Here is a 12,383-nt window from a genome sequence, read left to right as displayed (position 1 = left end):
AACAAAAAAAAGTTTGGACACCCCTGGTCTACACAGACTGGAAGTGAGGAACACAGGTGTCCATAGAGGCTACGCTACAAACAAGGCAAATGCTACCTTTTTATTATTTCCATTATCCATTCCGCCTTAAATGCTGCTGATGCATTGGGACTTTACTACTGCCAGATAATAGCTTCTGCATTATTTAAGGTGGACCATAAAATTAAAACTAAGAACTGCCTGTTAACATGGCAATGTAGACTCAACGATTGAACACGTTGAAGCACTCCCACTGGTTACTGATTACTGATCTTAATTAACACCTCAGATTGGCTGCATTATCCTGGTAGGAGGTAATTATATAACTACAGATTGCATAATCCACCCAAACATTCAGAATTTCAGACAGATTTTCAGACACCTTTTGAAAACATTGCACAGTAGCCATTTTTTGTGTGTCTTTTGTGCATTTTTGGAGTGTAAGATGTGTTTAACCATTTCCAAGTATGTCCACAAGGAATTCGTTATTTAGAGTAATCATTTAATACCTTTTATAGTTTAATGAATTAATACTTTCCTCATAAATGTGGCAGCAGCAGAAGTATCAAAATATTTGGATAACCAAAAATATGTGGACCAAAGTATTGGGACACCTGCTCATTCATTGTTTCTTCAAAGATCAGGAGTATTAAAAATAATTTATTCAGCTTTTGTTAGAGACACTGTCTCTACTGTCCAGATGCTTTTTACTAGATTTTGGAGTATTATGAAGTACAGCTATGAAAATTTGATTGCATTTAGCAACAAGAACATTAGTGGCTTCATTGAGGGTGTTGGACATCATTGCGCATGTGGAAATGCTCTTACTTTCACTTTTATTACGTTATTATTGAATTATTAACACTGACCATAGAACCTGCAGTTCTTTGAATGTTGGTCTGGGTTCTTTTGTGACCTCCTGGATGAGTTGTTCATGCCCTTTTGGAGTAATTTCTGTTGGCCAGCCACTCCTGGGAAGGTTCACCACTGTTTCATGTTTTATCCATTTGTTTTTTCCCTAAAAACTTACAAATTACCCTTTGTAACCTTTTTCCAGACTGACAAAGGATCAGTGACTTTGTTTTATCATCTGTTTTTGAATTTCTTAAGATTGGAACATAATGTGTTGCTTTTTGAGATCTTTTAGCTGCTTCATGTTGTTAGACAGGTACTATTTAAGTGATTTCTTGATTCTACAGGTCTGGCAGTAATGAGGCCTGGTTGTGATTAGTAGTGAAATTGAAGTCAGAGTTCATTTATAGGGGCGTAAACATAGGGGCGTCCTTTTTTACACAGGACTAGATTGGTTTGTATAGTTTTTTTGTCCTTTTAATAAATTAAATTAAAATCTACACAGGTTATATTTATCCGATATGAAAGTTTGTTTGATAATCTGACCCCTAACCTACACATTTGACCTTTTTTCCAAAAACAATGTGTGTGTATGTGTGTGTGTGTGCTTGTTCACACGTTTGAATGGAAACCTGAAAGCGTAAGATGTGCTTTCAGCGGGCTGTGCAGGTGAAGGCAAGAACAAAGCTGAGTGATCTCATTTGGACAGTTTGACACTCACAGTAACGCTCTCAGCAGGTGGAGCACCAGCCTGAGAAAAAGTCACGGAGGCCTTGGCGCCTCACCGCTGGGAGATGAGTGGCATTCATTCACCCCAGACTCAAAGAGCACCGTGATTCGGCCTCCCGGGAGGCCAAAGTGACCTCTGTAATCAGCGTGCACTGTACCTGCATACTTTCCGCCTTTGTTCCTCTTCACGAAGCATGCGATCAGAACCGCCAGAGTGAGCAAGGCCACGGCGCACATCAAGCCCACGAACCAGCCTGTGGACGAAACTCTCCCAATGACACCTGCCGAACCGAACACAAAAACACACAAAAAATACAGGACATGTCAGCATTCATCGTGTGGAAGGAGACGAGATTTAAGTGCACTTTTCAAGGCCGTCAGAATCCACAGTCACACTAATGGATTAACCTCTTAACCTCTTAAACTTTTTGAACCTGCTGATGTGTCCAGAGTCGAGCTCCTCACTCCTGTAACCTTGTATTAAATCACTTTTTTAAAGTCATTTTTTACTGTATTTTATGAACTGACTGAATCGGCTTGAATGGCACGATGTTGATGCATTATAGATGTTCACCTTGTACTATAACTCAAACCCAATTGAATATATTTGTATATATATATATATATATATATATATATATATATATATATATATATATATATTTGGGGTGTGACGAGACACTAATATCACGGGACAAGACGAGACACGATGCTGGGTTCACGAAAACGAGACCAGGCGAGATTTAAAAATAAAATTTTAAAGAAAACCTCAGAAATGAGGGCTTGGAAACTAGAGTTTTATTTGACAAAATCATATAATGCAAACTTAACAGACTAGTTTCTCTCAAATATTGATTTTATAATGAATAGAAATAAGAATAAGAATAAAAATTTAAAATAAAACTTTTCTAGGTCTTATATAGTGCAAACAACAAGTGCAAACCACAACCAGTCATATTAAGCCTAGGGTTTGTGTTTTTTTCTCCTAAATCTCTTGTAATTTAACTATGCATAACCATAACCAGTCATATTAAGACTATGCTTGAAGTGCAAACAGAGACAGAACATTTTTTTTAAATACAGTACAAAGGTAAGGGATTAGTACGTGTAGGATTTACTTACAGTATTTATATATGTTTTGTGTCTTGTTGGTCACTCTGTTACCGTTTATTGTTTCCACTGGAGCCAAAATGCAACTTAAAAAGGGGGTATGCAGCCTATAGGCGCTGCACTATCTAAATTTTCTCTCAGGAGAAACAGCCAATCAATTTTTTTCCCGCGAGGCAGGTTAAAGCTTGACGAGAAATATCATCACGTTTAATCCCGCGAGATCTCGTGCCACGATATCTCGTCACACCCCTAATATATATATAAAACCCCAAATCAGATAAGGCTGGGACAATATGGATACCAATAAAATTGCGGCGTTTTGTACATTTACTTCTGCATTTTTTTTTTATTCCATTTTCTCCCCAATTTACAAGACCAATTACCCAACCCACTCATTAAGACTTCCTCTATTACTAGTGGTGCTCTAACACCAGTAAGGGGAAGACTAGCACTCCTCCTCCGACACATGTGAAGTAAATCACCGCCTATTTTTGAGCTGTGTTTCCACGGAGATCCACGTAAACACAACAGCGAGTGGGAATGGAGGAGCTACTGAACGCGATGTCACCTGACCGAGAAAGCCAAAAAACTCACTGATCCTCCTGTTTTTTTTTTCAATTGCAGTCCGAGTGCAAGAGTATAGGTGTGAAATATTTTTCACAGACGTCCCCCTAAAAAACACTAATCCCGTCCGGAGAGGGCTTAATATTTACTTTTTTTTGCTGATGTGTTGAGGCTTTCTAGGGTTATGAAGCTATGAAAATGACAATGTGCAAATTAAGTGTCCTCCCCTCCAGCTTTGTAGTGATTCTTTGAGCGAGGACTTGTTTGGTCTTGCATCCGTCGCCACAAAAACAAACAAATTTACACAAGCTCCAGCTTTCTCCTAATTTATCACCTAGCTCTGCTAGGTAGGTAGATAGATAGGTAGGTAGATAGAGAGAAATTCATGGAGTAGAGAACACAGTTCATTCCATTTTTCAGCAAGGCAATGCAAAACCACATGCTGCACACATTACAAAACCATGGCTGAAAAAAAAAAAAAAAAACGGATGCAGAGCTTTCAGACCTCAAATAATGCAAAGAAAACAAGTTCATATTCATAAAGTTTTAAGAATTCAGAAATCAATATTTGGTGGAATAACCCTGTTTTTTAATCACAGTTTCATGCATTTTTGAACGTTCTCCTCCACCAGTCTTACACACTGCTTTTGGATAACTTTATGCTACTCCTGGTGCAAAAAATCAAGCAGTTCAGCTTGGTTTAATGGCTCCATCTTCCTCTTGATTATATTCCAAAGGTTTTCAATTTGGTAAAATCAAAGAAACTCATCATTTTTTAATGGTCTCTTATAATGGAAAATTAAACAATGAAATAAGACCGACTATACAAAAACATACTGCATGTAATTAAATAAACATCAAAATGAATGAAAGTATCCCTGTTTATTTATTTGCATTTTCAATACCATACCATTTTTCTATTTTGAGGTTGTATTAAAATCCACATTTGCCAAAAACATAATAAATAATAAAGGTCAGAAAAAATGATTTTGTGAAATATGTTCCCTGCAAATAGACATTGTCATAAGTTATGAGTGTGAATGATTTATTTTTAAATTTAAAAGAAAATTCAAAGTAATATACTGAATCTATACCAATGGTATTAAGTCATATATCTAAGAATATGTATATAAAAAACCTCCTTTGAGACCCTAAAATATGAATTGAAGAGTTCTTTATATAATCCTGTGTGTAAATGAGAGTCGTGAAGAGTATGAGTATGAAGAGCATTGCCGAGAACGCATTACCTGCTGTGTAAACAATCAGTAGAGCATTTATAGCAGTCCTTCAGAATGAATTATCACTGAATGTATCTGGTGTTCATGCGTGTGCAGCTAACAACAGAAGCTAATTGACAGCCACAAATAAAGCAGATGGCTGAACTGCTGGTGTTGTTCTACCAGGTAGACGTTCTCTCCTCTCACCTTTTCCCTTGGTCTGGAAAATCTCCTCAAATAGACTAGAGTTATCAGCCCAGTGGGTCGCCAGCAGTCGAACTGTGTACACAGTCTCTGGCTCCAGTCCCTCAATGATATGGAAAGATTTAGATGTGTTTACAGCTTCAGAAATCCTCCAGATACCATCACCTACAGAAGTCGTGCAAGCGCAGAGTGTTAGCCCTTCACCCGAAAGCACAGAGCAGAATTAATTACCATGCAATGCTGTATATATATATATATATATATATATATATATATATATATATATATATATTATTTTTTTTTTTTTGCAAGTTTGGAAGCATTACTGTATATAGAATAAATCATGTGTAGAAAGCAGATAGCTTTAACTGACTTTTGTAATTGACTATAAATTATGTTTATTAATGATAACAACTTATTTAACTTTCCTAGATGCTTAAATATTGAATAAAAACATCTCAACATTATATATAAAGAGAAGAGAAATGATTCCAAACTTTCAAACTGTAGTGTGAGATTGTTAGTTGTTAACTAGGCTTGGGTCAGTATTTAATAAAATAATGATCTCTTAATCCAAAAGATTTACCTTTTTTTTACACTATAAAGTGCACATAAAATTATCTTATTTTTCCAAAAAAAAAAAAATGTTAGTGCATCTTATGTATGAATTTTACCAGTCAGGTTGTAAGACACAGTAAAGCCACCTTGCTGACGTACAGCTTTATACACAAGTTTCAGTTTAGTTCTCCAGCACAGAGACTCAAGACTGGAGCAGTATTAGCATTAGCCGCTAACCGTGCTAAGCGCTAGCTCTTTTGCCATTCAGAGGTGAGTATATCGGACTGTAGTCTGCGTGTTTGCTGTATTGTTTGGTCTCCACAATCTCCTGATCTAAACCTAAACTGAGATGGTGATTTGGGATAAGCTGGAGCTTCACAGTGTGAAAGAAAAGCAGCAACTATTGTTCAGCACCTCCAGGAACTCCTTTGAGTCGCTGAGAAAACTATTCCAGGTGACTCTCCCTCATGAAGACACTGAGATAAAAATGACCAAGAGTGTGCAGATCTGTGACCAAGTCTTAATGTGGCTACTTAGAAGAATCTAAAGAATAAAACATGTTCTAGTTTGTTTAACAGTTATTTTCTGTTTACTGTATTTTTTGCACTATAAGGTGCACTATCAATGAAGGTCTATTTTCTGGTCTATTTTCATGCATTAGGCACCCCAGATTATAAGGTGCATTTTATGACACTAGTAAGGAACAGGGGTGTCGTCATGTTTTCCTTCTAATTCAGCAGGTCTTGCCACTGGGTGGTGAAATCTAAGCTAAGCTAAGCTAAGTTAAGTTAAGTTAGAAAGACTGTAATTCTTCAAAAAACATTTTCTTTTAAAGTCAAATGCAGTCTACACGTATTTCTTTCCTGTAAACTGTTTATTTACAGTAAGCTTAGACTTCCGGATTTCCACTAATGCTAGCCCGACATCGCTACACTGAGAAACCCTGACACCAGCTAACTAGCGCTAAGTGCGATTATAAATGAATGCTAATGCTGCTCCAGCAGTGTTAGCCAGGGTTATGAGCAGGCTACAGTCTGATATACTCACCTCTGAATGGCGAACGAGCTAGCACTTAGCGTGGTTAGTTGCTAATGCTAATACTGCTCCCGTCTTGAGTCTAGGTGCTGGAGAACAAAATTGAAACTCCTATATGACGTTGTACTTCAGCAGAATGGCTTTACTGCTCTTTACAACCTGACTGGTAAAATTTATACATAAGGCGCACTGGATTATAAGGCGCACTGATGATTTTTTGGAAAATTAAAGGATTTTAAGTGCGTTTAAATTCCACGTGTCTTTAATATTAAATTTACAATGTAAAAAAATATAAAAAAGAAAACACACTGAAAAATACGTTGATATTGCCCAAGCCTAGCATTTTTTTTTTTACAGTTAAACATCTCCTCTGTAATTCTAGTGGTAGCTTTTTAGCATATTGAGCAGAGAGAGTAGGTGTTTCTTACGGTGATCCATAACTGCCACATAGATTTCTGAATCTGACTGTCTTCCTCGTGCTGCCCAGCTGATTTTTGCAAAGCTGGTGCTAACTGTGGTGCTTATGTTGAAGAGTGCTGAGAGAGAGAGAGAGAGAGAGAGAGAGAGACAGACAGACCAACAGAAAGACAGAAAGAAAGACCAACAAGCAGCAAGACCAGTTCAGTTAAAGCAAGAAACACCCGGCATACCCATGAAGCTGGATGAGATTATGTGTAATAGCAGTTATTTATAAACAGTATATGAAACTCAGTGATAGTAATAGTAAATATTCAGAGTTTAGAAAATTGAAGCACACGGTGGTGGATACCTATGGTGGAAATGGCGGGAATGTCAGTAGCAATGACAGTACGGGATGAAGTGAAAGAGAAAGGCTGCCCTGCAAGAGAGAGAGAGAGAGAGAGAGAGAGGATTTCATACCCCATGCAGATCACAGTAGGTTAGACTACAGTAGAGGAGGATTTGTCACTCGTCTTAACGTCTCCCGGTGAGCTGACGTCTTGTCAGCATCCAAAATGCAATATCCATGTGTGTCATCTGGATTCAAGAAACCGCGAGCCATCAGTCTAAATCATCACACACAGTGATTTCTGTTCTTTTCTTTCTTTTTTTTTTGCCTTTGGCCAACTTTGCCTTTGCTTCAGCAGCCCCTCTTTTTAGCCCCTCTTTAAACAACATGTTTCCGTTCAGTAGCCAACTATATTAGTCTGTATTTTAGTGGGTGTGCTGTTGCTCTTTAAAAAGAAAGACAACAAAGCAAGTTCCCTAGTTCCAAAAAAAAAAAAAAAAAATGGCCTGCCAGTTCCTGACTGTGCCTTTAAGCATGCAAGGGATTTCTGTGCGCTCTTTAAAGGGAGCTCAGGGACAAAGCTTTAGTAGCGTCTTTAAACACAGACAGTATCAGCTAACTCCAACACTGCTGGTCAGTCCTTTTGCCTTTTGAATTAAACATAAAAAGCCAGGCCTGTGCCAGTTCTTTGAATAAATAATACAGCAACTATTCTTTCTGCTTTTTTAACACCAGTATAACACCAACACTACAGTCAAAAGCATTGATGCAATCCTAAAAATAAGGCACCTTGATGATTTGTGGCTTGTAAAAACTGCTCTGAATGAGAGAAATATGGAAAATAGCTTGATTCCTCCCATATAAAAAGAAAGAAAGCAATGTGAAATTTGTAATTTGTAGCCGTTATTAAAACTAATACACAAACTGAGCAGAAAATAGACACATTTAGAAAGAATAGTCTTAAATAAAAGTCTTAATGTTGATTATCAGCTGATGTACAGGGGTTGGACAATGAAACTGAAACACCTGTCATTTTAGTGTGGGAGGTTTCATGGCTAAAATGTAAGAGCGCAGTTCTGCTCAAAATATTACAATGCACACAACATTATGGGTGACATACCAGAGTTCAAAAGAGGACAAATTGTTGGTGCACGTCTTGCTGGCGCATCTGTGACCAAGACAGCAAGTCTTTGTGATGTATCAAGAGCAACGGTATCCAGGGTAATGTCAGCACACCACCAAGAAGGACCAACCACATCCAACAGGATTAACTGTGGACGCTGTAAGAGGAAGCTGTCTGAAAGGGATGTTCGGGTGCTAACCCGGATTGTATCCAAAAACATAAAACCACGGCTGCCCAAATCACGACAGAATTCAATGTGCACCTCAACTCTCCTGTTTCCACCAGAACTGTCAGGCACCACAATAAATTATTGTGGTCTAAAACTAGGTGTTTTTTTTATTTTTATTGTTCAACCCCTGTAGATCCAGTCTTTGTGCTTGTGTCATGAATAATAATACAGCCATATAGTAAAAAAAATATGTGCTACTGATTTACAGTGAGCTGAATATGCTATGGTCTGGGTTTCAATAGCCTGGTTGTGCGTCTGTTAGCATTAGCATTAGTATTATCCTAAACTTGGTTCTGATTGCACTGTTGAGTGGTAGTTTACAGCATTAACAAGCAGGTCAGTTTCCTCTGCTGAGATGAGCAGAAGCATTGCACCATTAAAATACCCATCCGCCAAAGTCAGAGCACACCTGGCTCTTAATGAAAATTGCAAGTGACATGCTGACAGGTTTATTTCACGTTATGCCCAAAAACACACCCCTGATTAATTAAGAGAATTAGTACATGCACGCAAGGTGTACTTTTCCTGTAGTTATGATAGCATAGACACACTAACATGTCCTGTATCAAGCCTACATTAACATTATCTAGGGCCGCTTAAATTGGGCTCTATAGTGGTTTCATGTTTTTTGGATACAATCTGGGTTAGCACAGAATGGATGTGGTTGGTCCTTCTTGGTGGTATGCTGACATTACCCTGGATACCGTGGCTCTTGATACATCACAAAGACTTGCTGTCTTGGTCACAGAAGCGCCAGCAAGACGTGCACCAACAATTTGTCCTCTTTTGAACTCTGGTATGTCACCCATAATGTTGTGTGCATTGTAATATTTTGAGCAAAACTGTGTTTGGATTTTTTTTGCACAACTAAACCTTGTAAGTAACTAGAATCTGGAACTATTGCATTATTAATGACTATTGGTACCAATACAACTACAGCTCTATACACTAGAACTGCATCTCTAATATTAATATAATAATCCTTCCACAATAAAAAAAAGGCATTTGCCATTACTGTGATTTATGCTGGGATACATTTCATTTCTCAACAGAGGAAAAAGCAAAACTGCTGTTTGTGTTTCATCACTGTGAGTTCAGCATCTTGAACGCTAGGTTTATTTTTCATTCAGTTTTTAATCCTAATGCAGAAAGCATTGTTAATTATTTGGTAACCAACTAGGTTGGTTAATGATGTGGAGTCCCACTGGGTTCTATTTTAGGGCATATGAAATTACATCAGTCTGGAGTGAAAGTGAAGATCTGAAGTGTAAGCCTAAATACAGAGTCTACAGAATTAAAACCCCATTCAGGAAAAGTGAATTTATTATCATGTGACTTATGACATACGATTGTAAAGATCATATTTGAGTTTATCAGTTTTAACAGTCTAAAACAGTCCAGTAGTATAGTTCTTCTACAGGCTCTAAAACCTACACAATTAATTAATTACATCAATGAATTAAGCCTTACAATAAAACTGCTACTAATATTGATGCTGCTGACTCTACTGATGCTACTGACTCTACTGATGCTGCTGACTCTACTTATGCTACTGATTCTACTGATGCTGCTGACTCTACTGATGCTACTGATTCTACTGACTCGACAGCTGCTACTAATTGTACTGATGCTGCTGACTCTACTAATGCTGCTGACTCTACTGATGCTACTGACCCTACTGTCTCTACAGCTGCTACTAATGGTACTGATGCTGCTGACTCTACTGATGCTACTGTCTCTACTAATGCTCTTGACTTTACGAATGCTATTGACTATACTTACTCTACTGATGCTCTTAACTCTACTGACTCTACTGATGCTACTGACTATACTTATTCTACTGATGCTCTTGACTATATGACTCTACAGATGTGACTGATACTGCTGACTCTTTAGATGCTACTGACTCTACTAATGCTGTTGACTCTACTGACTCTACTTACTCTACTGATGTTCTTGACTCTACTGACTCTACAGATGCGACTGATACTGCTGACTCTATAGAAGCTACTGACTCTACTGATGCTCTTGACTCTACTGATGCCCTGTACTCTACTGATTCTACTTACTCTACTGATGCTCTTGACTCTACTGACTCTACAGATGCGACTGATACTGCTGACTCTATAGATGCTACTGACTCTACTGATGCTACTGACTATACTTACTCTACTGATGCTCTTGACTCTATGACTCTACAGATGTGACTGATACTGCCGACACTATAGAAGCTACTGACTCTACTGATTCTACTTACTCTACTGATGCTCTTGACTCTACTGACTCTACAGATGCGACTGATACTGCTGACTATGTAGATGCTGCTGACTCTACTGATGCTGCTGACTCTACTCATGCTACTGATTCTACTGATGCTCTTGACTCTACTGATGCTCTTGACTCTACAGATGCTGCTGATGCTACTGACTCTACAGATGTTATTTTACTCTACTAACGCTCTTAACTCTACTGAATCTACAGATGCTACTGATGCTACTGACTCTACAGGTGCTACTGACTCTACTGATGCTACTGACTCTACAGATGCTACTGATACTACTGGCTCTACTGATGCTCTTAACTCTACTGAATCTACAGATGCTACTGATGCTACTGACTCTACAGACGCTACTGACTCTACTGATGCTGCTGACTCTACTGATGCTGCTGACTCTACTGATGCTATTCACTCTACAGATGCTACTGATGCTACTGGCTCTACTGACTCTACAACTTACTGATCGCATGGGAAGTCGCGAGCGGCGATGTAGAGAAGTCAGCTTAGAAAGAAGACAGATGACTGTTAAATAGCATTTAACTGGATAGCACTGAATATTAGATAGAGTTCCTAACTGCTCATTATTGATTAAATATCTACTTCCCACACTTCATTTAATAATACGAATGAAAAAATGTCTGACTATGTGGGAGAAAATGGATTAGAGGGAGAGATCTTGTGAGCTTGCTGTAATGTGTTACACTCTACTATAATGAAGCTAAGAATTAAAGGATCAATGACACAATTAAAGAGCATATTTAGAGGGATGTTGTGGTGAGAAAGAGGAGCTACTAGCTTCTAACTACTTAACTACATTCAACTGCATACTCTACTATACATACTGTTCTCTGTAAGCATGATAAATGATGATGAAGATGATGTAGACTCTTCGAGTGATGAATCTTCATGACAGGTACGAAATGTAAGACAATGTAAGAAAACAACAATATTTACAGGCTGATCTGTTTAGCTAATTCAGAAAGTAGGCCTGTGCTGGTTTATCAATAAATAGAAGTATCAACATATATAGATTTTTTTTTTTTTTTTTTTTACTAATTTTTATCTCATTTTCTCCCAATTTACATGGCCAATTACCCAACCCACTCAATAGGACTCCCCCATCACTAGTGATGCCCCAACACACCAGGAGGGTGAAGACTAACACATGCCTCCTCTGATACATGTGAAGTCAGCCACTGTCTCTTTTTTAACTGCTGCTGATGCAGCATTGCTGAGTAGCCTCACAGTATTCTCGGAGGAAAATGCAGCAACTCGGTTCCGATACATCAGCTCACAGATGCCTTGTGCTGATCGACATCACCCATCACCCATCTACCCAAGCAGAGAGAGCAAGGCCAATTGTTGCCAATTGCTCTCTCAGGGCTCCGGTAGCTGATGGCAAGCTGCATGAACAGGATTAGAACCGGCGATCTCCTGATCATAGTGGCAGCGCCTTAGTCAGATGGACCACTTAGAGCCCCATGATATTTTGTTTCAATATATAAACAGTGTATATATTTTTAAAAAATGATTAATTTTGTTGTTCTATTGTTGGTTCCTCATAGATGCTTATCTAACATTCAATTAAATGTCTTTTAGTTTAATGCTATTGAAATCTCAGTTAAACATAAATGATTCTCTACTGAATGTTACTCTACATCCAACCCTAACCCTAACATATACCCTAAACCTAACATTTAAAGGTTAGTTTTATCTAG

At 38.1% G+C, this 12,383-nt stretch overlaps 1 protein-coding gene across 8 annotated transcripts in view; it reads right to left on the bottom strand.

Moving 5' to 3' along the window:
• chl1a (cell adhesion molecule L1-like a) overlaps window positions 1-12,383 on the bottom strand; it is a 148,987-nt gene that overhangs the window by 15,615 nt on the left and 120,989 nt on the right. For 4 of the 8 annotated variants that reach the window (XM_049462757.1, XM_049462761.1, XM_049462756.1 and 1 more), the window contains 6 exons: window positions 11,508-11,567; window positions 11,126-11,167; window positions 7,057-7,125; window positions 6,716-6,823; window positions 4,698-4,859; window positions 1,758-1,880 (listed from right to left, as the gene is read on the bottom strand). In XM_049462757.1, coding sequence (XP_049318714.1) covers window positions 1,758-1,880; window positions 4,698-4,859; window positions 6,716-6,823; window positions 7,057-7,125; window positions 11,126-11,167; window positions 11,508-11,567 — 564 coding nt within the window. The remainder of the gene's footprint in view (window positions 1-1,757; window positions 1,881-4,697; window positions 4,860-6,715; window positions 6,824-7,056; window positions 7,126-11,125; window positions 11,168-11,507; window positions 11,568-12,383) is intronic. The other 4 variants (XM_049462758.1, XM_022664421.2, XM_049462760.1 and 1 more) reach the window with 3 other exon arrangements.

Source organism: Astyanax mexicanus, chromosome 13 (assembly GCF_023375975.1).
Source record: "Astyanax mexicanus isolate ESR-SI-001 chromosome 13, AstMex3_surface, whole genome shotgun sequence".
NCBI lineage: Eukaryota > Metazoa > Chordata > Actinopteri > Characiformes > Acestrorhamphidae > Astyanax > Astyanax mexicanus.
The sequence above is the reverse complement of the archived record's forward strand: the minus strand, read 5'-3'. Positions and strand labels throughout refer to the sequence as shown.